Genomic DNA, 23,884 nt, shown 5'->3' on the forward strand with positions numbered 1-23,884 from the left:
GTAAGGTTATCTGAGGAAACTGACACTTAAAGCTCAGAGTGTGAACATCACACGCAATCCAAGAAGCATGACAACACTTGGAATATAACGCTCAAGGGATTTTCTCTCAGGAACAGCTCCTTACGTAATGTTGGAGAGAAAACAAGAGATGTGCCCCGATGAGAGCTTAATCACTTACAAAAAAAGAAGTATAGGAAGTACTGTGATATTTTTGGGACAAGGTATATTAGTGACAAATATTATATATATATTGTCTTAAATTATTTTTTGTATCGATTTTTAATTATTTTCTGTATACATTGGTGATTATTATTATTCTTAGAATTTTTTTTCTTTTTGTTGATTCTTTACTTTTTTGTCAATTATTGTTATGTTGGTTACTATTTTTATTTTATTTTCATATATGGGTGGCTATTTAGTATTTTTTCTCTCCGTTTATTGGATGATTGGGTTAATGAGTCGTATAGTTAGGTCAGGTATGACGGATCATATTGATATGAATTGTACCTTTCTATGTAATTGTTTTTATGCCTGACGAAGACCTTTGGGTCGAAACGTTGTGCAATAAATTAGTCCTTTGGAAACAGTGGCAGGGTGGCGATTTTTGTTAATACAGAAAATTTTGGGACAAGGTAGCATGGTAACCACATTTTCTGACACAACTATGATGGTAAATACCATAGTACCACCACAGTAAAGATGTCTAAAGTACTTGTACTTTTATGCAAATCAAAAAAAAAAAAGAAAAAAAAAACCAACATTAGAGAGAATGCTAAAATTTCAACAAGTTATTTTTAAATAGGGTTGCAAAGGGGCTGAACATTTCCGTTATACTTTACAAAAGTTAAAAAAACAAACAAACAAAAAAACTGGAAAGTTTCAACATTTCTGGAATTTTGGAAACCTTGCAACCCTATTTGTAAATAATTCCCATTTTTTTGGCATTCTCACTTTACCAAGGTACTGACACAGTTCTTTACTTTTAAGGGATCTTACAACCGGCTCAATTAGATGAAATGGAGAAGAACTGGACACCGAACATCTGCCTGGCCCCTTCCTCGCTTTCACGTTTCCACCATCTCTTTCCCCAAGTCGTTTTCTCTTGGCTCAGATAAGAGTCTAGCCGTCAGCGCCTTCGGGCCAGCAAGCCACTGTCAGTCAGTCAGGCCTCTGTATTTTGTCTGTTCCACACCAGCCCGAGAGGAGATTAATGTAGCTGATAACTGACCAGTCACTCCGCTCCCACTCCAGACCCCCCATCCATCCCTCTTCCCAACCACCCCTTCATTAGTTAATATTTTCTGACAACTGTATATTTTATCCCAAAGCAGAGTGGCGGGGCCCTATCTGCCGTACGGACAAATGGAATCTGACTTTTCTTTTTTAAACCAGGCCATGTTTATTTCCAACCGTAAACATTTTGATATCCACCGCAACCTTCACCATCTGTTCAGCATTTTCAGCCAAACCGTATTGGCACTCGTTATAAAAATAGCGCGGGCCTCGAAGGCCTGTCAATAACTTCCACCCGGCTGACAAAAACACCAGTGTATATTTTACCCACTGGCGGGCTGATCAGGGAGATAGCGGTGCGAATATTGACATAGCGGTGTAAAAGAGTCAGACATGCAGTATGAGACCGCAGGGAAAACATTGTGCCTGGTCTGCTGGGAAAGGATCCAAGTATTCCCCGCACGCCTCGTAGCTTTGCACTTTCACAGCCGCTCGATCGTGACCCATTATAAAAAATAAAAAAAAACGTTTTTATGTACGCCGTTATTAATCGACAAGTTTTCACCTCGTCCGAGCGGACGCTAAACGCAGTTGTCAAGGGTGTCGAAAGAGGTCTTGTTCGATTAATACGCAACAGCCAACATTGATTCACCAAAGCGTAAATGGTGAAGTGTTTCTTTTGTATTGATAGAAGGATACCGGAGCTTAGGGCGAAAGGAGGAGGAAAGGAAGGACGGATGGTCATGGGTGAGTGGAGTGATACACCAGGCTCTGTTCAGTCAGGGAAGGGAAACGTGAGATCTCCTCCAACCTGTGCACTCTGGGCAGCGGACCAGCACTGCCTCAGCCACACTGATTTTCCACCAGAGCCTCAATTGTGTCATTTCCAACAGCATTTTCTTTTCTTTTCCATCAAACGTTTAAATATTCTCAACCGGACTGCTGGGGCGGAAGGGAAAACTAAAAATATCGGTCAATGCGCAGATGCGTTCTTCACAGTTTCAGCGTTAGGAGGATAATCATGTCTCATCTGTGTTTGTCATGGAATTTGAGGTATCTATATTGTTTCTAGGCAAGTTTTTAAAGGATAAGTGTCAAATGTCCAGGCGAGGATTGAATGACGGGCCTCAGTGTCAAGGTTCACTTTGGCTTCTCAAATATAAACAGCGGATTGAGGGCTTAAGATAAAGATTATCACGTTATTGAAGTACTATATATTAACAGGGAACTGGAAATTGGGCTAGCAAGTGTGAAAAACAATGAGCTTATATATATATAAAATCGTATTAGTGTATAAAAATGTTCCCGATAACAACAAAAAATGAGAGCATAAAAAAATTTATAAGAAATTGCATTTGTACAATAGCTAAGCTACATACCGTAGTTCATACGTTAAACTATTCTTTAAATAAAGTCTACTTTTGAGTTGAGCTACAAGCTCACATGAGCTCATGAAAGATTCACCGTTAACCTGATCTCAGGTGCACGTTCAAAGGGTTTTGAAGGTACGAACGAGGCTATATGATGCCTGTCCAATAACGCGTGGGGAGGAATGTGAGCAGTGGGGGGTGGGGCAGCCCCAGGTGGTTCGCATGGTTAAACGGCAGATTATAGGGAACACAACTAATTTCTTTGCACTAATCTTATTAAAGTGTAAAACAGCTGTCGACTAGCCAAATCTCAACACCAACCCCCAGTGCTTGCACCGAATCTCCAGAATGAAACAAATAAGAGCATTTGGGGTAAAAAAAAAAAAGGAAGGAAACAGTTGCTGTAGCTAGTTTTAGTTTGTCACAAAGAATGAACACTAACCAAAGCTAATGTTAGATTTTTAACTTGGGTAATCATCAGTAATAATGAAATATCCCACTTAACACTCAACTCGTTTAAGGAGTAGTTCACTTTAAAAAAAAAAAAACTTTTGCTGATAATTTACTCACCCCCATGTCATCCAAGATGTCCACGTCTTTCTTTCTTCAGTCGAAAAGAAATTAAGGTTTTTGATGAAAACAATCCAGGATTTTCTCCATATAATGGACTTCATTGGGAACCAAACGGTTCAAGGTCCAAATCAGAGTTTGAGTGCAGCTTCAAAAGGCTTTAAACGACACCAGACGATGAATAAGGGTCTTATCTAGGACTCTTCGAGTTATGACTCGAAAAAAGATTTGTTCATTTTGATGAACGAGTTTGAACAGGAGAGTCACGAACGCTCATCGCAGAACAGAACAAGGTGAGCATTTGTGCTTATAAAACTTAAACCTTTTTATTTATTTTTTAAAATGGCCGCTCGTTTCGCTAGATAAGACCCTTATTCATCGTCTGGTGTCGTTTAAAGCCCTTTGAAGTATGCACTGAAACTCTCATTTGGACCTTGAACTGTTTGGTTACCAGTAAAGTCCATTATATGGAGAAAAATCCTAGAATGTTTTCATCAAAAACCTTCATTTCTTTTCGACTGAAGAAAGAAAGACAGTATCAGCAAAAGCTTTTTTAAAAGTGAACTACTCCTTTAAGTGACAAAAATGCTTGTTTGACATTACTATAACTATTTTATACTGTTATTAACTGAGATTTTGTTCCTTTTCAGATGCTTTTGATAGCACTACTAGAATAGTGCAAATGTTACTGTGATACTCTGGCTTTTGATGGTTAACTGAACCAGAACTTGTCACACCTAATCACATCTATTTGTTTGATTTGTTGCCTATGGTGGGTTTCCGACCAATTAAATATCTGAGTCATCCTTTCACGCTACACAAGTACAGACATAACTAAAGTATTCTGCAGCTTTAGACGATTAACTGAGCGTGAAGTCAAACAGTAGTTTGTGGTGTTGTGGTCAGAGCTCATTCATTTTCTTTAGTTTTTATTTTTATTTTTATATGAGCTTTGTCAGCTTACATGTGGACACCTCACTTTATCTGCTAAATTGGCTGTGTTCAACACTTTGTGCTGCTACTGTGAGTAATGGGAAATTTTCTTCAAGCCATCCATCATCTTGAAACCCGTTAAATACTCAGAAGCTGTCACTGTCCTGCTTGAAATAATATCCTTACACCCCAGCCCACTGCCAGCCATATTAAACCGGGGTGCTTTTCCAGCTCGCTCTCCTCTAATTGACGATGATTAGCATGACATCCAACACCGGCCCACCGTGCACGGGCTCTGCCTGTCTCTCCCCTTGACGATGACAGCTAGCGTCAAAGATTTTGACGAGCAATTTGGTGAAGTACCATTGTACTCCGTCTCAGGTTACTCGAGGAGTATGTAACACTGACCCAAATGTGCCAGGTCGTCACCGTGAGCATGCGGCATTCCTCTACCTGAGCGGATCCGAGATTCCCCGTCAGGAGCTGCGTTTTGACATCGGCAGGCTGCTCGATGCGAGCTCCGCCACAGTCCACCAGACCGCAGCCAGGTCTATAAACAACAGGCATATTGTTAATCTGCCCATAATGAAGCTTTATCTTGTAGACATAGGATTAAGTTGCCGAGCTAGCCGGTGGAGATGGTCTCTATAGCTCTGTATTGCATAGGAGAGGAAAAGAGGGGCCCACGGAGAGAAAGAGCATGCTAGATGGCAAGAGATAATGGCTAAAGAGCTGCAGATAATAAGCTCCGTGATCTCCTCACCTACTCAAAGTGGCTTAACCTCAGCTAACCACGATTAGTCAATGGACACAAGCGGTGTAGACTTGCTTAAGGTATGCCACAGGGCTCCGTCCTCTACACCTTGCCTTTCTCTGTCCCCATTCGCCTCGCCCCCTGAGGGTTGTCATCAGCTTGGGTGGCCTCTGGACTGGATGGGGGTCATTGGACTGACCTCTGGAACTGAATTAAGGCCATTTAACCCATTCTGAAATCCATAGGCTAGCTCAGAGACAGGGAAGCAGATGGCTAAGAAGAACTCGAGATGAGGGGGAGATCACCCCTTGACTGTCTGTCTGGCCTAAAATTGTAGTTTCTTTGCAATAAAAGTTGGCACAATCTTGTCCTCAGAGAGCAAAATGAACGTTCATCTTATTTTTGGGGGAATGCACGGACAAACCTGGATATGGCCAGTAACACAACAGATGTCATAATTAGTTAGATACACAAAGTAAACTTTATTCTCACAAAGAGTTGCTTAGCCTTCATTTAATATTCTAACTGCCACTGGTAAAAAATAATGTTTATACACTGTTTTTACAAAATTGTGGTGCCCCTGTGTTTAAGACCAGTTACATCCCATTCATAAAAACTCTCTGTAGTCGCTCTGAGTGGAAATCTTTGAACCATATATCAATGTAGAATTTATATTCACATTACAAAAACATGGTAAATGCAAATGAACCGGCACTGTTAAAAGCTAAGGTAAAATCGACCAAAATTTTACTTTCGTCCATTTGTATATAAATTCTGGTCAAGCGTCCAAGTTTGGTTAAAGACGGCTAGAATAGAACTTACCATAACACCACAAACTATTGTACTTGGCCACCAAAAATGTCATCAGGCTTGTGTTTAGGCCACTTTAAGAATGTTATAAGGTCTCATCTTTGTTTAGAAAAGATAATAGCAGAAAGTAAAAATAGATTGGATGAATATAATAAAAAAAATGTGTATTATAATTACATGAAACCTTGTAGTTTTTCCTATCTTTTTCACATCATATTTATTCTTCCGTCGTAATATATTTTGTAAAAATGTCTTTCTTTTCTCATGTATGTTCTGGGGTATGAATGTGAGGATGAATGTATAAGCATGTAGAGTTTTCTAGATTTTGGTCTTTAAATTGTATTTCTTATTAAATAAAGATTTAAAAAAAATCAAGAAAGAGTGCCAAGATTTAGAGTCCTGGATATGCTTTACTATAAAATCAATCAAAGTAAGTGTGGCATTTGCTGTCCCCCTGTGTGGTCTACATGCAAACTGCAATGGATATAAAATCTTATTTGTGGTTAACATAACATAACATGCTTACTTCACAATTCTTTACATACATTTTGCCAGGACAGAAGTCAATGCAACTGGTCTATAATTTTCAGGTAGTGTTTTCCCCGATGTCTTGTAGATACTGTAGCTCACATTTCCAAATCTGTCAGTATAAACCCTAAATTTGCATTTCAGGCTTTTGATAGTGCGCCATAGTGCGCCAGAACGCCCACACACAAGCTTATTGGTGGAGAGTGATAAAGCCAATCAGTCAATATGGGGATGATTAAGAGGCCATGATGGGAAAAGGCCAATGAGCAAGTTTGGCCAGGATGCCAGGTTTACATCCCTAAGGTTTTGGGATTTTTAATGACCACAGAGAGTCAGGACCTCGGTTTAACGTCTCATCCGAAGGACAATCTTACAAAACGTAAAGCAGGGCTGGTCCAATCCTGCTCCTAGAGGGCCACTTTCCTGAGTTTAGCCCCTGGAAGTTTCTAGTGATCCCTTGATGAGATTGTGCAGTTGTGTTTAACTAGGGCTATATCTAAACTCTGCAGGAAGGTGGCCCTCCAGGAGCAGGATTGGACAACCATAGCATAAACTTCTCAACGGGCTTTTCAACAGGAAGTGGTTAAAAAAAAAAAAAAAAACTATGAGGGACAGAAAAGGGATCTGGAGCCGATGAGAAAAGGTGACGGGCAAATCTGTTTTCCAAGCGCCTGTCAAACAATCCTTCCTTTCACTGCAATCCAAATGACATTTAATTTGATTCTGCCGTTGATCTTTCCTAATATCCTGAATGATTCCAAGACATCCATTCCGCCCGGCGTTCCACAAAAGGCTGGCCATAAGCTGGGGCAAAAGTCTTGGCGAGCTGTCACGCACCACACGGCATGCACACACATGCGCACAGATACACATGCCACATAATGGCATCCTGAAATGAAACCACTTGGAGGGAGCTTGTGAGAAGCTTTCACTCGGCACATTTAGTCATCATGTGACATTGAGGTTGAGGTGACAGGCAGTGGCGCGTCAATGCGTTCACTTCCACTTAGAAAAGTGAGACAGCCTGAGTCGAACCGAGTCGGGCAATCAGTTTAGCAGTCGCGAGTGCTACAAAATTTCACAAGATCTCTGTGATTTCCTGTTGCTGTTCAGAAGGAGTAGTTTTACTAAAAGTCATTTGTGAAACTCATTTAGAAGTGACCTGTGGACTTGTGAGTGTGTGTGTGTGAGGCTCTAGGGATGAGTGTGACTGGATTAAGCTCCATTCTGTGCGCTAACAGCAGTCTGGTCCAGTGACCACCTTACAGCACTGACTTCTCCCTCTCCTCCTCAGCAGTGGCCCCTACTGGGAGACAATGGACTTGTCTTTTCCTGGATTCATCCACACGCTCCATATATTTACTCAATATTGGGAGTAAATCCAAATTCTTATAATTAATGAACCTGACAACTGTGTCCCAGACAAATATTGTTTCCAGAAGAGTTGAGTTTTGAGTCTTAATTCAGAATGCAATTGATTTTTGCCTGTAATCTAGACATTGTGGCATCAAGATCCAATTCAGTAACATGAGTGTTCATCTAGTTCTAATGGCAACTGAGAATAGTAGTTTTGAGATTGGTCTCCCTTAACATAAGTAGAAGATTATCCCCATCTTCTACTAATTTAAAGGTTAAAATGTCACTAAATACATTGTTTGCAATGACATCATAGACTAATTTGATCTTTAAACACATCTGTTAAATCGAAGGCTTACCTGTGTTTAAATCAATTGTGCCAAGCCATTAGATTAAGGCAAGTCTCAAAGTATTTTATTTACTTGGTCAAGACACAAGTTCTTATACTAATAAACAGGGGTGCGTTTCCCGAAAGCATCGTTAGCCAACTATGGTCGCAAGTTCCGTCGTTATCCGCATAGTTCAACGAGTCTGTGTTTCCCAAAACCATTGTTCCAACGAACATTAAAAATGGTTCGCGAACCATTTTTTTCGTTCGGGAAACGCGGAAGCATCGTTAGCCAACTATGGTCGGAAGTTCCGTTGTTATCAGCATAGTTCAACGAGTCAGCGTTTCCCGAAACCATTGTTCCAACGAGCATTAAAAATGGTTCGCGAACCATTTTTTTCGTTCTGGAAACGTGGAAGCATCGTTAGCCAACTATGGTCGCAAGTTCCATTGTTATCAGCATAGTTCAACGAGTCGGCGTTTCCCGAAACCATTGTTCCTATGAACATTAAAAATGGTTCGAGAACCATTTTTTCCGTTGGGGAAACGCAAAAGCATCGTTAGCCAACTATGGTCGTAAGTTCCGTTGTTATCAGCATAGTTCAACGAGTCGGCATTTACCGAAACCATTGTTCCTACGAACATTAAAAATGGTTTGAGAACCATTTTTTTCGTTGGGGAAACGCAAAAGCATCGTTAGCCAACTATGGTCGCAAGTTCCGTTGTTATCAGCATAGTTCGACGAGTCGGTGTTTCCCGAAACCATCGTTCCAAAGAACATTCGCAAACAGCATCACAAAACCATTGTGTGGTTTGAACGACAGCTCTCGACCTGTGGTTAAAGGCATCGTTTCTATATTGCATCACATTTGGACGTAATAAATTCTTATCTTGAGCAAAATAAGCAAGCTGACATTCAGTACAACCAGTGCCTTTTTTTTTAGAATATATACAAATGTAATTTACGTCTTTTAGTTTGTCAAAAGATTTAAAGTACCGTGTTTAAAGAGTGCGCATGTGCTCTACTATGTAAGAACGAGCCAAATATTGAGTCGGGTAATAAAGCAAAATAACTGGGAACAATTAGAAATAGTCCTCAGGTGACATGTCTGTAATTTATATTGACAAATCTAGCGTTAATTGGATCTCAAACAATTTCATTAAAGGTAGTTATTACTCCACCACGTGCGAAACCAACGTGGTTAAACGATACTTTGTGACAGTGGGATTCGGGAAACAGTCGCAACTAGCTAGCTGATTTCTCAAACGATGCATCATACTATGGTAGTGAACTAACTAACTAACTAACTAACTAACTCACTCCACATTTTGATTTGAACATTTGTGTTCAAATATGACACACACACACACACACACAGAAATCAACAACAAAAAAGGAATGTTTTAAATGTAAAAGTAAAGTTATGGGAATTCCAATTTCCCAGTTGAACAGGTTTTCTATAGCTATTTTAATTCAAATTCACTTCAAATTTCACTTTATAAAATAATTTAATTCTAATTTAAAAAAAAGGACAAACTTTATAACCAAGCATCTGACAAATTTAACATTAATAAATCAGATACACAAGCACTGACCCGACCTGACCACATCAAAATTTCATAATATTTCAAAGCTAGCGAGTGGCATAATGTTCAGGTTGTTGCATGAGTTTCCTGGGGCGGCTCACTATCCTTGGTTTACTCATGCAAACAAAATGGCCTTCCTGCTCCAGACATCCGACCCCATTTCCTTCTTAGCCGTTGATTCCCTCCAAAACACTCAGCTCCAAGCCGCAGGGTTGCACAGGGACATTAACGGAGCCTCGCTGTGGAATTAGACCATTAATGTAATGCTAACAAGATGGAATCCTTCTCCCGTGGGGGTAATATTACAGCGGCATCTCCGTAGTTGTTCTTTTTGTAAATCACTCAGCTTATCTGAAAGGAGGCGATCGATACGCAGCATTACAGTAAATAGATAAACTAGTGCTGCTGTAAGGGTTAGCGTCTGAGCCAACCATTAAAGCGCGCAGATGAGGGGGAACGATTAGCACGTATTTGCTCGTGCCGTGCCCTTCGCAGACACCTGGTGCCATAGCAGAAGTCACTGCTGACAACAACTCACGGAGACAGATTGTCTTCCAGCGAATTGTCCAAGCTTGCAATTTTTGTGGAAATTTAATCAATTATATGCAAAATTGCAAGTCTGGTATTTAAGAGCATTTTTGTGGTTGTTTGTTCATAATATTTCCCAGAACTTGCTCACAATGATGTAGATGATTTTTTGGACAAGCCAGGCAGCGATATCAAAACTAGGACAAGTTTGGGTTTACAGCCACCTGGAGCTCCACTCATGTCTTTGAGAAGCTGCAAACACGCAGGAATAATCTGACCTCTTAAAGGCTATCACTGTATGGCCTTAGGGCACAGAGACGTGATAAGGGTAGAGAAGGGGTGATTAAGGGAGGAGAACAGAATTTAGGAAAATAAAAAATCTAAATAAAATAAATGCAATATACCTACTCGTACTGTGCCACTGATCTGACTATATTTGATATGTAGGGCAGGATCATATGAAGAGTTCAGATGCAAAAGCCTCTAAGTGCCATTTGAAATTTTCTTCTAAAATGATCATTTTTATTAAGCTTATATATTTAAGTTCAGTAATTTTACTTAAATAACAATGAAGATTACCTATGAATTGCCATTTAAGTGAAATTACTGAACTTAAATATACAAGCTTGATAAAAATGATCATTCTAGAAGAAAATTTCAAATGGCACTTAGAGGCTTTTGCATCTGAACTCTTCATATATACAATTTTGTCATTTACATGAATAATAACCAGACCTATTGGTGTACAGATGAATTAGAAAATTATAAAAGTTTTCAGAATTCAAGTATAAGCTTGCACTGGCACAGAATGAGATTGTTAGAGAATAAAACACTTATTTACTGATAACCTTTGTATTTGGCTTCATGCTTCGCAGAGAGACAAGTCAAGACGGGGCAGAACCTCAGTCAAGAAAGTGAGGCTACTCTTTTATGCTCAGAGAGGGACCACTTCAGCATTTGATTGGATAGGACACCAGAGAATGACAGAAATGCCTCAAAGATCTTTACCTCCTCCTGAGCGTGTCAAGTGGATCTTTCAAAACAAGAGAGGAGGATAGCGGTAGATGTGTTTGCATAGCCTGACCCAACATGCCACAAGTAGCGGTTCACAAAATATTAAAATTCTGTCATCATTTACTCACCCTCATGTTGTTCCATGAGTTTCTGTCTTCCACAGATCACAAAAAGACCACAATCTTAAAAAAAACATCCTGCTCAGTATTTTCCAAGCAATTACAATACAATGAGTGTAGAAAGGAGCTTTCAAACTTACAAAAGGATGCAAAACAACAATAAAACTATCATAGATGTAGACCATAAACACTAATATAGTTTTTTTGAAATAGGATTATTATGCACATTTATACATATATGTATTATACACACATTATGTGAGGAACAGACTGAAACTTAAATTCTTAAACTCCTACAAGTGAGAACTCGAGAACTGGAGTTTTGTGAACCAGATCAGCTGATTCATTCAAAAGATAAAAATTTTCATCTGTTCCACATGAAAAGCTATTTTGTACATCTTTATATTATACTATATTATATTATATTATATTATATTAGGGCTGTCAAACGATTAATCGCATCCGAAATAAAAGTTGGTGTTTTCATAATATATGTGGGTGCACTGTGTATAATTATTTCATATATATAAATACACACACATGCTTGTATATATTTAAGAAATATTTTTATTTATACACTGTATATAGATTTATATATAATTTATATTATATATACATTTTAATATTTTACATTTTTCTTAAATATACATGCACGTGTGTGTATTTATATATATGAAATAATTATACACAGTGCACCCACATATATTATGAAAACTTTTATTTTGGACGCGATTAATCGTTTGACAGCCCTAATTATATTATATTATATTATATTATATTATATTATATTATATTATATTATATTATATTATATTATATTATATTATATTATATTATATTATATTATATATAGTGCAATTACATTCAATATAGTGCAATAGTAATATTAAATAGTTTGATGATGTTTTTGTCATTTTGTAAGCATGAAATCTCCAGGCCCCATTCACTGTAAATGCACGGAACAAAGCGACCAGTTTGTTATTAAAAATCTCTCATTTTGTGTTCTCTGGAAGAAAGAAATTTGGGTTTGAAATAACATTAGCATGCAAATAATGACTGGATTTTATTTTTTGGTAAACTAACCCTATAATCAAATACAATGCAGTTTCAACCTCTTCAAAAACTGAAGTTCATAATTCATTATAATATTATAGCCCACTTGAAATTTTCTGGAATTAATGACTGAACGACAAGGAGACGCAGAGAACGAGAGTGAGAGTATGAGAGAGAAAAATCAATAAACACTAGATGGCCTGTAAAAGCATTATAAATATAAGCAGCATTTCTCCATTAAGGAAGATTTGGAAAACAGCAAATGCTAATGAGGAAGGCAAAGAGGCTATTGAAGTCCATTAGGAGCTCTCTCTAGTGAAAACAGCCGCTCTCTGAGGTTATCTACTGGCCAACGCCACTAGTTCCAGACCCACTATTCAAACTCCGTTCCCATTTCCAAGTGACGGACAGGACAAATGTGCTTTCTGTATCCCAGCGAGGGGCTGGGGGAAGACTGCGAAATGGATGATTCAGATGCCATGCTTTTTATTTTCTAAACAAGGAACATTCTTATTCATTATAAATGTTTCGTGCTGCAGAGCACTGGAAAGAAGGGAAATGACTTCACAGCTGAGCCGGAGTCACTTTGTGGGATTGGGAGGAGGCCACAAATCATGATCAAAAAAATGACAAAATATTTGTAAACAAGAAGAAAAAAAAAAGTGTTTTGTGTTTGAGAGTACAGTATGTTAATTTCCTGATCCAAGTCGTCATCATTTCCTGCGATTTTCTGACTATTACCATCAAAGAAAGTGGTAAAAAGGCCAAAAAATATGATTTCTAAAAATCAATTAATAATTCAGATATCAATAATTGCTGAAAAAAGCTAGCATATGAAGAATTTAAAGTCACCATCAAACATTTTTTTATGGAATATTATTATTATATTGAATATATATGAATATTATGTTATTTTTATTCACGTGCCCTCATAATCTTTAATCAAAATAACTTCCCCTCCCTCAAGCAGGAACATCTCTTCTCTTCTCTGATGTGTTTAATGGCGTGAGGGAGAGGTCAACCTGTGTCCACAAATAGCAAACCACAACCAGCCAACCAATTTCCAATGGACAAAATCAAGTCCCACAACACGTTTTTTCTTGTTCGGGAAGCCATTTCACTCGGATATGTCAAAATAGGGAAGAAAAGACTCGCAACTTCAGTTATTTTAGGATATTATGGATATTTTAGGCCTTTGCATTGATGTTAAACTCACTGATTTTTAAGATGCCACATCATTATAAACATTTAAATACATCCCAATAGAAAAAGTGACAATATGAGCCTCTGGTTGAGCCTGTGCACCTTCAAGTCAGTACTCACTTGAGAGGAATACGGGGGATCGCAGTGGGACTGGAGGCCGCAGTGACAACCTGTAGGATCTGTTCCAGAGCAGTCAAACCCCCTCCTACCTGAAACGCTACCTGATCTGCATTATTCTGAAAAAGAGAGATAGAGGGGAGAGAGAGAGAGAGAGTCAGTCACAAACATGGAGAGGCGAGCAGACTCAAGTATCACATTGTTTTTGCATTGGAGGCATCCTCTCATTGCCCACCTCTTGCTTTTTAGAGGGGAGCTGGAGTGAAATTTGAAACAAAGTGATCCCCAAAGAATTCCTGCTAAATCTCAAAAGTGCACAACCCCCCCAACAGCAACCAAAAACCAACGCAGGACAACAAACGTACATATCTGCACACAAAGCAGGGGTGGTCTGGTTTGACAAAGAAGAGCTTAGGGAATACATAGAATGAGTCACAATTTAGACTGGACAAGGAACATTTTACGTCACGAGTCTACAGTTTCGATGACACAACAAATCTTTTAAAATAAATGTTTGAAACGTACTCTTTGCATTCCTGTTTGAAAAACATTTCGGACGCTTTCAAAAAATGTTTCGTGGTGGAACCATCAAGTAAAATGTAATATTTTCCTTGTGAGCATGTGTGTGTGATTGTACACGTTAATAATTATTTTCAAATAAATGTTTTAATGGATTCTTCAAAGCAAAAAGTTAAATTATTTCACAAATTATTAATGAATTAATATTATTTCATTTTTGGACAGAACCCACATCTATTTGACATCTGACAGGAAACGTCCAATAGACGTATTGCAGATGAGCAAACACTCTAAAAAAATACGTCTTCCAGATGTAAACACACACGTCAAATAGACGTCTCTGTGATGTACGTGTGCTATCAGGGATGACATTTCAAAACCTGAATTAAACTTGTCTTGTCATAAAAAGGTATGGATCTTGGTACAGTCATGAGGGTTTACAGGGGTCCCGTCTTTGATTCAGCATGTTGGTTGCACCATATGACTTTGATTTGTAAAAAAAAAAAAAAAAAAAAAATCCTAACTGTTCAAAGTTATATTTTATATACACATAGGCCAAAAACTGTGTCACATAATTGACCGGTATGAATTCAAAGTTATTTGAGGGTTTTCAAATTTTAAGGATAGGGAAGGTTCAAACGCAACCTTCAGACGTTGGTTATCATAGATACTAGCCGTAAAACTTTAAAGAGGGGGTCAACCAAACTGTGCCTGAAACTCATACGGAGCGAATGAGCGTCTTTGAGAAAGAAGAGACGTAAAACAGTCATTTAACTGACGTGCTTCTCAAATCAAACTGTTTACAGAGGGGACATTTTTACTCGCATCATAAAATTCTTTAAAGTTCAAAGTGGAACCCCTTTAAATGAGTCATACGGTTTAGAGTCAAAATTCCCCAGCTCCCTTACTTTGAGTAAAGGAAGTAAGTACCTCAGAGGTTGCCGATGAGTTCGACCCCAATGTTGCCACGAAACAACACATAAATCAACAACTCTGAATTTGAAATTGATAGCAGTTGAGTCATTTACTTGCAGGATTGGAGAGCGAAGAAGAGGAAAAGAGAGAACATTGCACCTACTTCATATAATGAGGTCAGATTCTCGTGAGCTATGTGACAGCACTCAAAGACAGGCACTTCGAGATGTTTTTGTACAGGGGATGGTGGGGGCTGCCAACAAGCCTGAACATATTGAGCAGCAAACAGAGGAAGCGCTTTGCAAAATTACATATAAGCTCCTCTCCTGTCAATCACGGGTGCCGCCAAAGAGTCATTCCTGGAGATCCGGTGGCAAAAAGAAGGTTGAACCTTTGCCAGGGTTAAGAGATTGGAACACGCTTGTTGTCAGGTACACGAAAGGTGGAACGCGCTTCAACAGCGGCTGGGATTAAGAAAAGCTCACTGACAGCTCTGTGAAGACGGATGCGGTGCCTCGCTGCCTGTCTCGTGACGATGAACCCAGGTCGCAACAGTAAAGAGAGTGGGTTTGCAGCAAAGCCATGTCAAACCGACCAAAGGCTGGAGGGTTGGCCGCTCATGGTGGCCTATTTAGGAGGCATTTGGAAGGGTTAGCTGGGGCCTTGTACTCAGCCCAGAGGGAGGAGTCTCAACCTTGCCCCGTCTGGCTTATTGACAGATCCCCACGCTGAGCAAAGTACCTGGAATCTGGAGGAGTTCACGAAAGTGATTGAAGATGAGATGATCAGATTATAGAGATACAAAGAGTTTAATGACATGCATGCTTAGCAAGGGATCTAATTAATACAATATAGAAGGTAAGGAGAAAGCTTTCCTTGTTTGTGCAACAGAGAGTTGTAAAAAAGTACTGAGAAATATAATTAGGTTTATTTTTTACTTAAGAAACTTGACATTCCCATGCTTAAAGTTGAGTAACAAAGTAAAAACTATTGTTGAGTAAAAACTAGGGCTGTCAGTTAAACACGTTATTAACGGCGTTAACGCAAACCCATTTTAACGGCGTCAATTTTTTTATTGCGCGATTAACGGTCTTTTTGTCCTAGCAAACTTTGTAGGGGTTTTTTTTCACGTTTTTGCGACAGGACGCGGCGCTGCGCTCTGAAACCTATTCATTTCAGTGGCTTGCGCTGCGCGAGGACGTTTTGTTGCTTCATCAACCCAAACGCCGCGCACACTCGTTTGGGTTTGCGAGCCGGCCAAATAGTTGGTCAACGTTACGTTTTGAGTGGATGACGAGCGCGAGACGCCGAAATGGACTTTTTTACTTTTAAAAAGTTGCCAAATGGTTCCATTGATGAGACCAAAGTGATCTGTGTGTTTTGTCGTTGTGAACTGAGCTATTATCATCGCAGCACATCCAGTCTGAAATACCACTTGATGATGGCCAAGCACACACACAGAAGATCCAACCCCAACAAAATGACGAGGGGTGGAAAAAGGATAAATTTCGCTTCTGAACAGTCCTTGAGTAAAAGTTTCAAAAGCAATCAAATCATTTTTTCAATAATTTGTATTTTATTTAAGTAGAATAATGAAGTACAAATAGTCGAGTACTTTGCACCCCCGGAAACAAGTGGCAATCACAGGTGGAGGAAAAACTTCTCATTTCAAGCTATACATTGACGCCTTTCAATTTCTGCCGCATCTGGGCAAAATAAAACATCAGACCTATGTTTTATTAGACTGACCCTAGTGTAAATTGAAAAGCATGTACAGCAATATTAAAGTAAATCGTATACAGGACATACGCTGTTGTGAACTTCTTCACATTTCAACCAGAAAATGCAACTTCAACATGCTGCCAGGGGCTTCTCATTCTCAATAAAGTCATCTGGCATTGATATGCCTTTCAGCAGGCCACGTCAGAAGAGAAACCCAAAGGTTTATTTATTTGCAACCAGCATGCCTCTACAACAGCAGGAATAATGTGTTAACATACCATATGTATCTTGACATAACTTTCACTTGTGCAATTTTGTGGCAACCTAAACATGTCAATGCCACTACAAACAATCGAGAAAATCCTGCTTGTTCTTTGGATATTCAAAGTGCTGCTTCTTCTGCTTTAGTGTTGCCTAACGGCGTATGTGGCGTCACAATGATATTGGTCTCGATCTAGCACTGCGTAGAGTTTATGCTATTGTTAATTGTAGCCATGTTTTGATGTTACTGAGCCATGTCGTAAAAGTGCTTAATGAATAAGCAAATCCAACAGCAGTCTCACAAGTGGTGGTTTTATAGTGTACGACCCTTCTTCAACAAATACTCTAGTGATGCTATAATTGGATGATGGCCTGCGTTTTTCTAATAGGGGATTCAAACAGAAGACCTGAAGACAGATCAGATGGTTAGAGCGGAGGGAGGGGGCAGAGTAAATCCAAATGATACGGCTTGAGCAATCTTATCCAATTGCTAACAAGAGTGGCCATTTTAGGCAAGGCTAATCAAAGGGCCCAGGGAGCTGCACTTCCCTCTGGTTGGCCAGGACAAGGGTACGGGTGTGGGGTGCAAGTTAAGTGGGAGGGAAGGCTGGATGTGTCTGTGTGTTAACCTCCTACAAACCACTCTAATTAGCCAACATGAAAAGTCAGGGGGAGGGGAGTGCTCCTAAAATGCTGCATCCCCCTTCTTGCAACAGATGGAGAACAACTGGCTGGGGCGTTCATTGACAGAGGGGTTCACCAAGGTTCCGTCTTAGGCCCATCCATCTTTTGGCAAGTGGCGCAGTGATGTAAACATGCCCCCCAATTAATATGAGGGCTGGCATGCAGACAGGGTACAACTCTGTGTTTTGATCAAGTAGTATTATAGAAATTATAGAAGCACAAACAGTTCCTATTTAGTGAAGAGGCCTGTGCTGACATTACAAGAAAGGAAAAGAGCCGTTTACAGTTTAAGTTAACGGCACACACTAGAATTTAAGTACACACTCGAAGATAATTTGTTCCTGATAATAATGCTCCTTTGCAAGCAAGAAACATTTAGGGAGGAAGTGTTCAGTTTTAGGATAACAATAGAAACGAGAGTATAAATCAAAAGGGATATGGCGAATTTTTAAAGAAACGCCAGTGTATGTCAGTTACAAACACCCTAACCCGATATTAGCAAGAAAACGAATGCATGCCAGAATCATAAACCTTTAACTCTGGAGTATACAAACCACCAAGTTCACTCATGATGTGATTCTTTTAACTTCCGACCGAGAATATGGAAAAGCCGCACATCATTATTAGTTCAAATATCAAGCTGGTATCCAAAAATTAGCCACCCAAAGGCAATTCTTTCCACTACGGATTTCTGACTCTTCTAATAGCTGTCTTCGTGCCCCTTCAAACATGCACCTGAGGGGAAACATGAATCCTCTACTCTCTTACAGCCACAAGTAACAGCCAAGTGGAACAAAAGAATTACTAGGCAATTAGGGTTTGAAAATTACCTTACTGACAGCACATGGTGAAGGAATGCAAAAACTATGTCCATGTTTTTTTTAAACCGGCTAGCTAAATCCTAAAGCTCGACCTGTCCCTCAGCAGCAGACAGGCAACACCCAATCACCTCACAGATCTTTATGAAGAGGCTTGTTGAAAAATGTGGTTCTTTTCATGCATTTCAATGATCCCAAACCCAACAAACTACAACCTCAAAAACAAACCAATGATTAAAAAAACCTTTATAAATTAAGGTTATAGACCAATGATTCCCAACCCTGGTCCCAGAGATCCCCCCACACAATGCACATTTTAGACATCATCCATATCTTACACAACCATTGAATCAGTTCTATTTGATTAGGGATTACATCTAAAAGATGCAGTGTTGGGGGGAACTCCGGGACCAGGGCAGGGAACCTCTTCTACAGACAATTCAGCAATTAGCCAAATGCATGGCAAGAGATAAAAAGATTGGCCATCTAGTGGATCTGAAATCAGACTAAGCCTATTGTTCTTCTTTATTCTCAACTGAAGCTTTATTCACAGGACCCTTTCTCCAAGTCATCAAACATGGATTGAGAGCAAGTACAATGTTGGAAGGGCCCCTTCCACAATCTTGGGCCTCTTGATCAGGTATAGCAAGCCACCAGTTGGCCACCAAGGGGAGCCAACCCTGATTCCCAACCCTGGTCCCAGAGATCCCCCACATAATGCACATTTTAGACATCACCCAGATCTTCCACAACCATTTCTTGTCTTAGATTTTCTACCAATGAGCTGTTGAGTTGAATCAGTTCTGTTTGATTAGGGATTACATCTAAAAGATGCAGTGTTGGGGGGAACTCCGGGACCAGGGTGGGGAACCTCTTCTATAGACAATTCAGCAATTAGCCAAATGCATGGCAAGAGATAAAAAGATTGCCCATCTAGTGGATCCGAAATCAGACTAAGCCTATTGTTCTTTATTCTCAACTGAAGCTTCATTCACAGGACCCTTTCTCCAAGTCATCAAACATGGATTGAGAGCAAGTACTTTGTACAATGTTGGAAGGGCCCCTTCCACAATCTTGGGCCTCTTGATCAGGTATAGCAAGCCACCAGTTGGCCACCAAGGGGAGCCAACCTCTGACAGCTGGCAAATGAAAATGTAAATACTGGCTGGCCCAGCAGGCCCAGAATGTTCCTGACAGTCCCTCAAGTGTCAAAAAGGCAGTTGATCTCGGCCTGGTCTTTATTTGAAAGCAGTGACAAACACTCCCTGGCAGAATGTAAATATGTGAGCTCATTCTGCTAAAGGTAAGAGAGCGCAGATCAGAGGAGCAAGAAACTCCCCTGAATATTCCTGAATGACAAGAAGGGAAAAAAGGCTCTTCGATCAGCCAGTTCTCCGGGAGACAAACTGAAACCTGGTTTGACACAAAATAAACCATTAGAGGGCTCAGAGGGAGAGGCGGGCAAAGGTCGGAGACTGTGCCCGAGCAAAGTCAGCACGAGGAAAGTGGAGTGGGGGAGGCTGCACTGCTTGAGGGGCTAGAAGGGGTGCGGAGAGTCTGGTGTTGTTCGAGGAATTAGTGGAGAAAGTGGAGACTGAATCAGATATGGGTATGAGAAAAAAAAACAAATCTGTAGGTGAGTCAGTGACATGAGAGATGCTTGTTAGGTCAAATAATCTAAACGTTCTTGACTTGAGGTGATGTTGAGGGGGAAGGGGTGTACGCAGACTCCCAGTGAAGGGTATTTATTTGACTTTGTCCTGGAATTAGAGGCGGAACTGCCTCAACATCCAGGGTTCACGGATTTGCTTGGTTTTGGTGGCTTGCAGACCTTAGCTGGACATTGCAGGAACCAGGCTAGAGGAATCCACAGATTTGACTGACAGTCTAAATGAAGTCCAGATACTGTACTCTTAAGAGAGTCTTATTCCCAAAAGGCTACAAGAAAGAGCCTGAGGAGCTGACATTTCCACAAGCACTTCACCGTACCAGCAACTTGCGAAAACAAAAACGGCGTGAGTTCTTTAAAGCAAGGTCTCTGTGGAAAACTCCAGAAAGAGTTTGTGTAGGAGGCCTTGGGGACAGTACAGAAGAAATGTCCTCATGTTTTTGATAGAAGCTGTCATTCAGAGACATTTCTAGGAAGAACAGGGCCTGGAGAGGGTAATGAGATGACAAGGTCTGATCTGAGGAAATCTGTTGAAGGGAATGTCGAGCATGTTGGTTATATTAACAGTGTTAAGTAACTTCAGACCTGGCTTGCTATATTGTCTAAAAAAATTGGATTCTAAAAGAATAGTGCTGGGTTAATTTCAACAATGTCTATTGACATCTGTATTGTAATGAATTGCGCTCTATCTAAAGTCCAAAACCATCACTTTTGAGTTAACTGATTCTGAATATGAAACCAAATTTTGGGTTCATGGCTGATTATTACATCCCTTTCACTCCTCTCGTGCTTTTCTCTCCTCCCTCGGCCCTCCTCCTTGCCCATTAGCTCAGTTTTACCACCCTCTTCAGTCTCTTACATTTTCCCTCTCCCTCCTGAAAGACCATTAACAACCCAAATCTCCTCCCACTGGTCAATACAGGACACCCATCAATGCACCATGCATCCACCCACAAACACACCCCCACCAAACCACACATACCTTCATTTGATGAGTGTATTACAGAAACCGTACCCATCCTGTTTCATTACCAAAGTGTGACGTGTCACCAATCCATTTCCCCTTTATTGATCTTAGAGATATATAGTACACTAGAGATGGGTCACAATAGTTGACCAACATACTAGTTGATTAATCAGTGTGACTACTAGTGACTAGTTTATTTAATTTTTTTAGTGTTTATTCAGAATAACTCTAAACGGCCCATTCACACCAAGAACAATAATTATAAAGATAACTAAAATTATACATTTATGAATCAGCACCAACACAATGTTCTGTATATTATATGTATATTTAAAGTTCTGATTGGCTGTTTTCTCTTATCGGTTTAGTTGTGGTGTGGACTTCCCTATTCTCATATAACTATCAAAATGTACTATTATAGTTCTAGCCTGTGGTGAAAAACATCTTTTACAGCTTTTTTGAGTGTCCCATTACACGCACACACAACATTTTGAGCATCCAACTTTTAAAAACACACCTTGAGTCTCATGCATTGTTTCATTCCATTGAAATACGTTAAGCCATTTTGAATGCAAAAATGCATCTTATGTAAACAGTCCATAAGGTTCAAGTGGGGTCAGGTGAACCTAAAACCAGTCTAATTATACAGGGGTTTGAGCTAAAACTGCTTAGTCAACTAGTTGTGTAGGCAACCCAACCCCAAACTAGCTACTTTGGAAAATGAGTTTTGGTTCAAGGTCCAAAAATGAGGTTTGGGAAAACTAAATTCAGACACTTTACTAACTATAAGATAATATTATGAAATGGTTTACAAGAGTGAATGTAAACACAATCATTGTTAATATAGACAATGAATAAGGGTCTTATCAAGCGAAACGATCGGCCATTTAAAAAAAAATAACAAAGTTTAAGTTTTATAAGCTCAAATGTTCTGTGATGCGCGCTCATGACTCTCCTGTTGAAACTCGTTCATCAAAATGAACAAATCTTTTTCGAGTCATTTGGTTCATTCAATGAACGAAATTAATGAATTGACTCATTTTGACTGAGTTTGAACAGGAGAGTCACAAATGCACATCACAGAACAGAGCAAAGCGACCATTTGAGCTTATAAAGCTTAAACTTTGTAAAAATAAATAAATAAATCGATCGTTTAGCTTGATTTGTCGTTTAAAGCCCTTTAAACACTTTGCACTGAAAGTGTCTTTTGGACCTTGAACCGTTTGGTTACATGGAGAAAAATCCTAGAGTGTTTATCAAAAACCTTAATTTCTTTTCGACTGAAGAAAGAAAGACATGGACATCTGGGATGACATGGGGGTGAGTAAATTATCAGCAAAAGTTTATTTTTAAAGTGAACTAATCCTTTAAAAAGGTTATCAAAAACACTGCAATTGATGGATTTAATCTCACAGCTCATACTGAATTGTGGGATATTAATATAGCTCTTTCACGGTGGGTGGTGACATGCCAAGCAAGCATTTGAAAAAAACTCAAGTAATCGCTAAAATACATCTTCAAAAGCTTCCCTGCTATTGTTACCTCAAGTCATTTGGATTATTTTACTTTTGAAAAACCAACATATTTTTGTTCAAAAGCCACAATGCACAACAGTAGCAAGCCAAACGCTCTGAAACATGTTCGCCTGTTTGACAAACGGGGATCTTCGCCAATTAATAACATCTGCGGCAATGAAAACAAGCACCTAACCTGGCCCTCATTAGCAAATAACCGAGGGCAGAGAGCTGGGGATGGAAAGCGATACTCTACATAGACTGCGAGACGGGGAGGACTGCAGCCAAAGCCGGCGGTTCAGTGGAGTCGGTGTTGAGAGCAGCCTAGAGGCTTATCTTCAAGTCAAATCCCTTCCTTCACTAACACACACACGCACACACTAAAGCCCCCAAGCCCCTGACATAGACTGGTCTAAACACTGCTTACAGTTCCAGAAGAACCCTGGTGTGACTGTGCAGTAGTAAAGATGGACAGATAAACCGCAGTTTAAAGCATACATCCATTCAGTCATTATTACTGGTATCTCCAGCTTTGTTCAGTTAAGAAAGTGCACTGAACTACGTGAAGTCCTGGAGTATTTTCAGTAAAACTGCTTTAGATGGTACGTCCCTATCAGAACACACCAGGGAGATGGATAATCAAACCTGTTTCTCCAGAATGCGGGAGATTTCTCCCAGGGTTCTGTCCAGGCCAGACACTTTGTTACTGGCCCATTGACCACTGTCCTGCCCCTGCTGGTGCTTCACCAGGTCCTTCACCAGACGCTGGAGCCTGGAAGAAAACAAACACATGCACATGCTCAAAACAATCATAAATACATCAATTTGTTTTCATTTTTATTTGAGGATAATTTGGTCAATAATCTGTTAAAATATGTATAGCTTATACCATTACATTATTTTTATGATAATTAACCACATTTCTTCTCCCCAATTCTCATTACTGGCTGAGAAAATAGATATTTAAGGCATTTATAAATTAAGGCAGTTAGTATGGGTTTGTTATTTGTTGTTCAAATGTTCAGATTCAAATGTAAAAACAATTCAGCATTTAAAAACATATTAAACAATAATTTTACTATAATAAATAAAACATAAATAAAAGTTTATGCACGGCATTTGGTATCTATTGTACTGGCTTTAAAGTATTCTGATTTTATAAATATTTTTTACAATATAAAAAACAAAGTCATTTCCAATGTGCTGAACGGTTATGAAAGATAAATAGTAAAATAAATAAATTGTAAATAATAATTTAGCGTTATGCAAAAAACTGTACAATGATCACTGATGACTCTATGCTATCTGTGCA

The 23,884-nt window shown here is 39.5% G+C and overlaps 1 protein-coding gene across 3 annotated transcripts in view; it reads right to left on the bottom strand.

Annotated features, from left to right (window-relative positions):
• The window catches only part of scaper (S-phase cyclin A-associated protein in the ER), a 107,517-nt gene that overhangs the window by 34,676 nt on the left and 48,957 nt on the right, over positions 1–23,884 (bottom strand). For all 3 annotated transcript variants that reach the window (XM_089127495.1, XM_089127494.1, XM_089127493.1), the window contains 2 exons: positions 23,218–23,344; positions 13,507–13,622 (listed from right to left, as the gene is read on the bottom strand). In XM_089127495.1, the coding sequence (XP_088983621.1) occupies positions 13,507–13,622; positions 23,218–23,344 (243 nt within the window). The remainder of the gene's footprint in view (positions 1–13,506; positions 13,623–23,217; positions 23,345–23,884) is intronic.

Source organism: Pimephales promelas, chromosome 25 (genome assembly GCF_988280905.1).
Source record: "Pimephales promelas chromosome 25, fPimPro1.hap1.1, whole genome shotgun sequence".
Classification (NCBI taxonomy): Eukaryota; Metazoa; Chordata; class Actinopteri; order Cypriniformes; family Leuciscidae; genus Pimephales; species Pimephales promelas.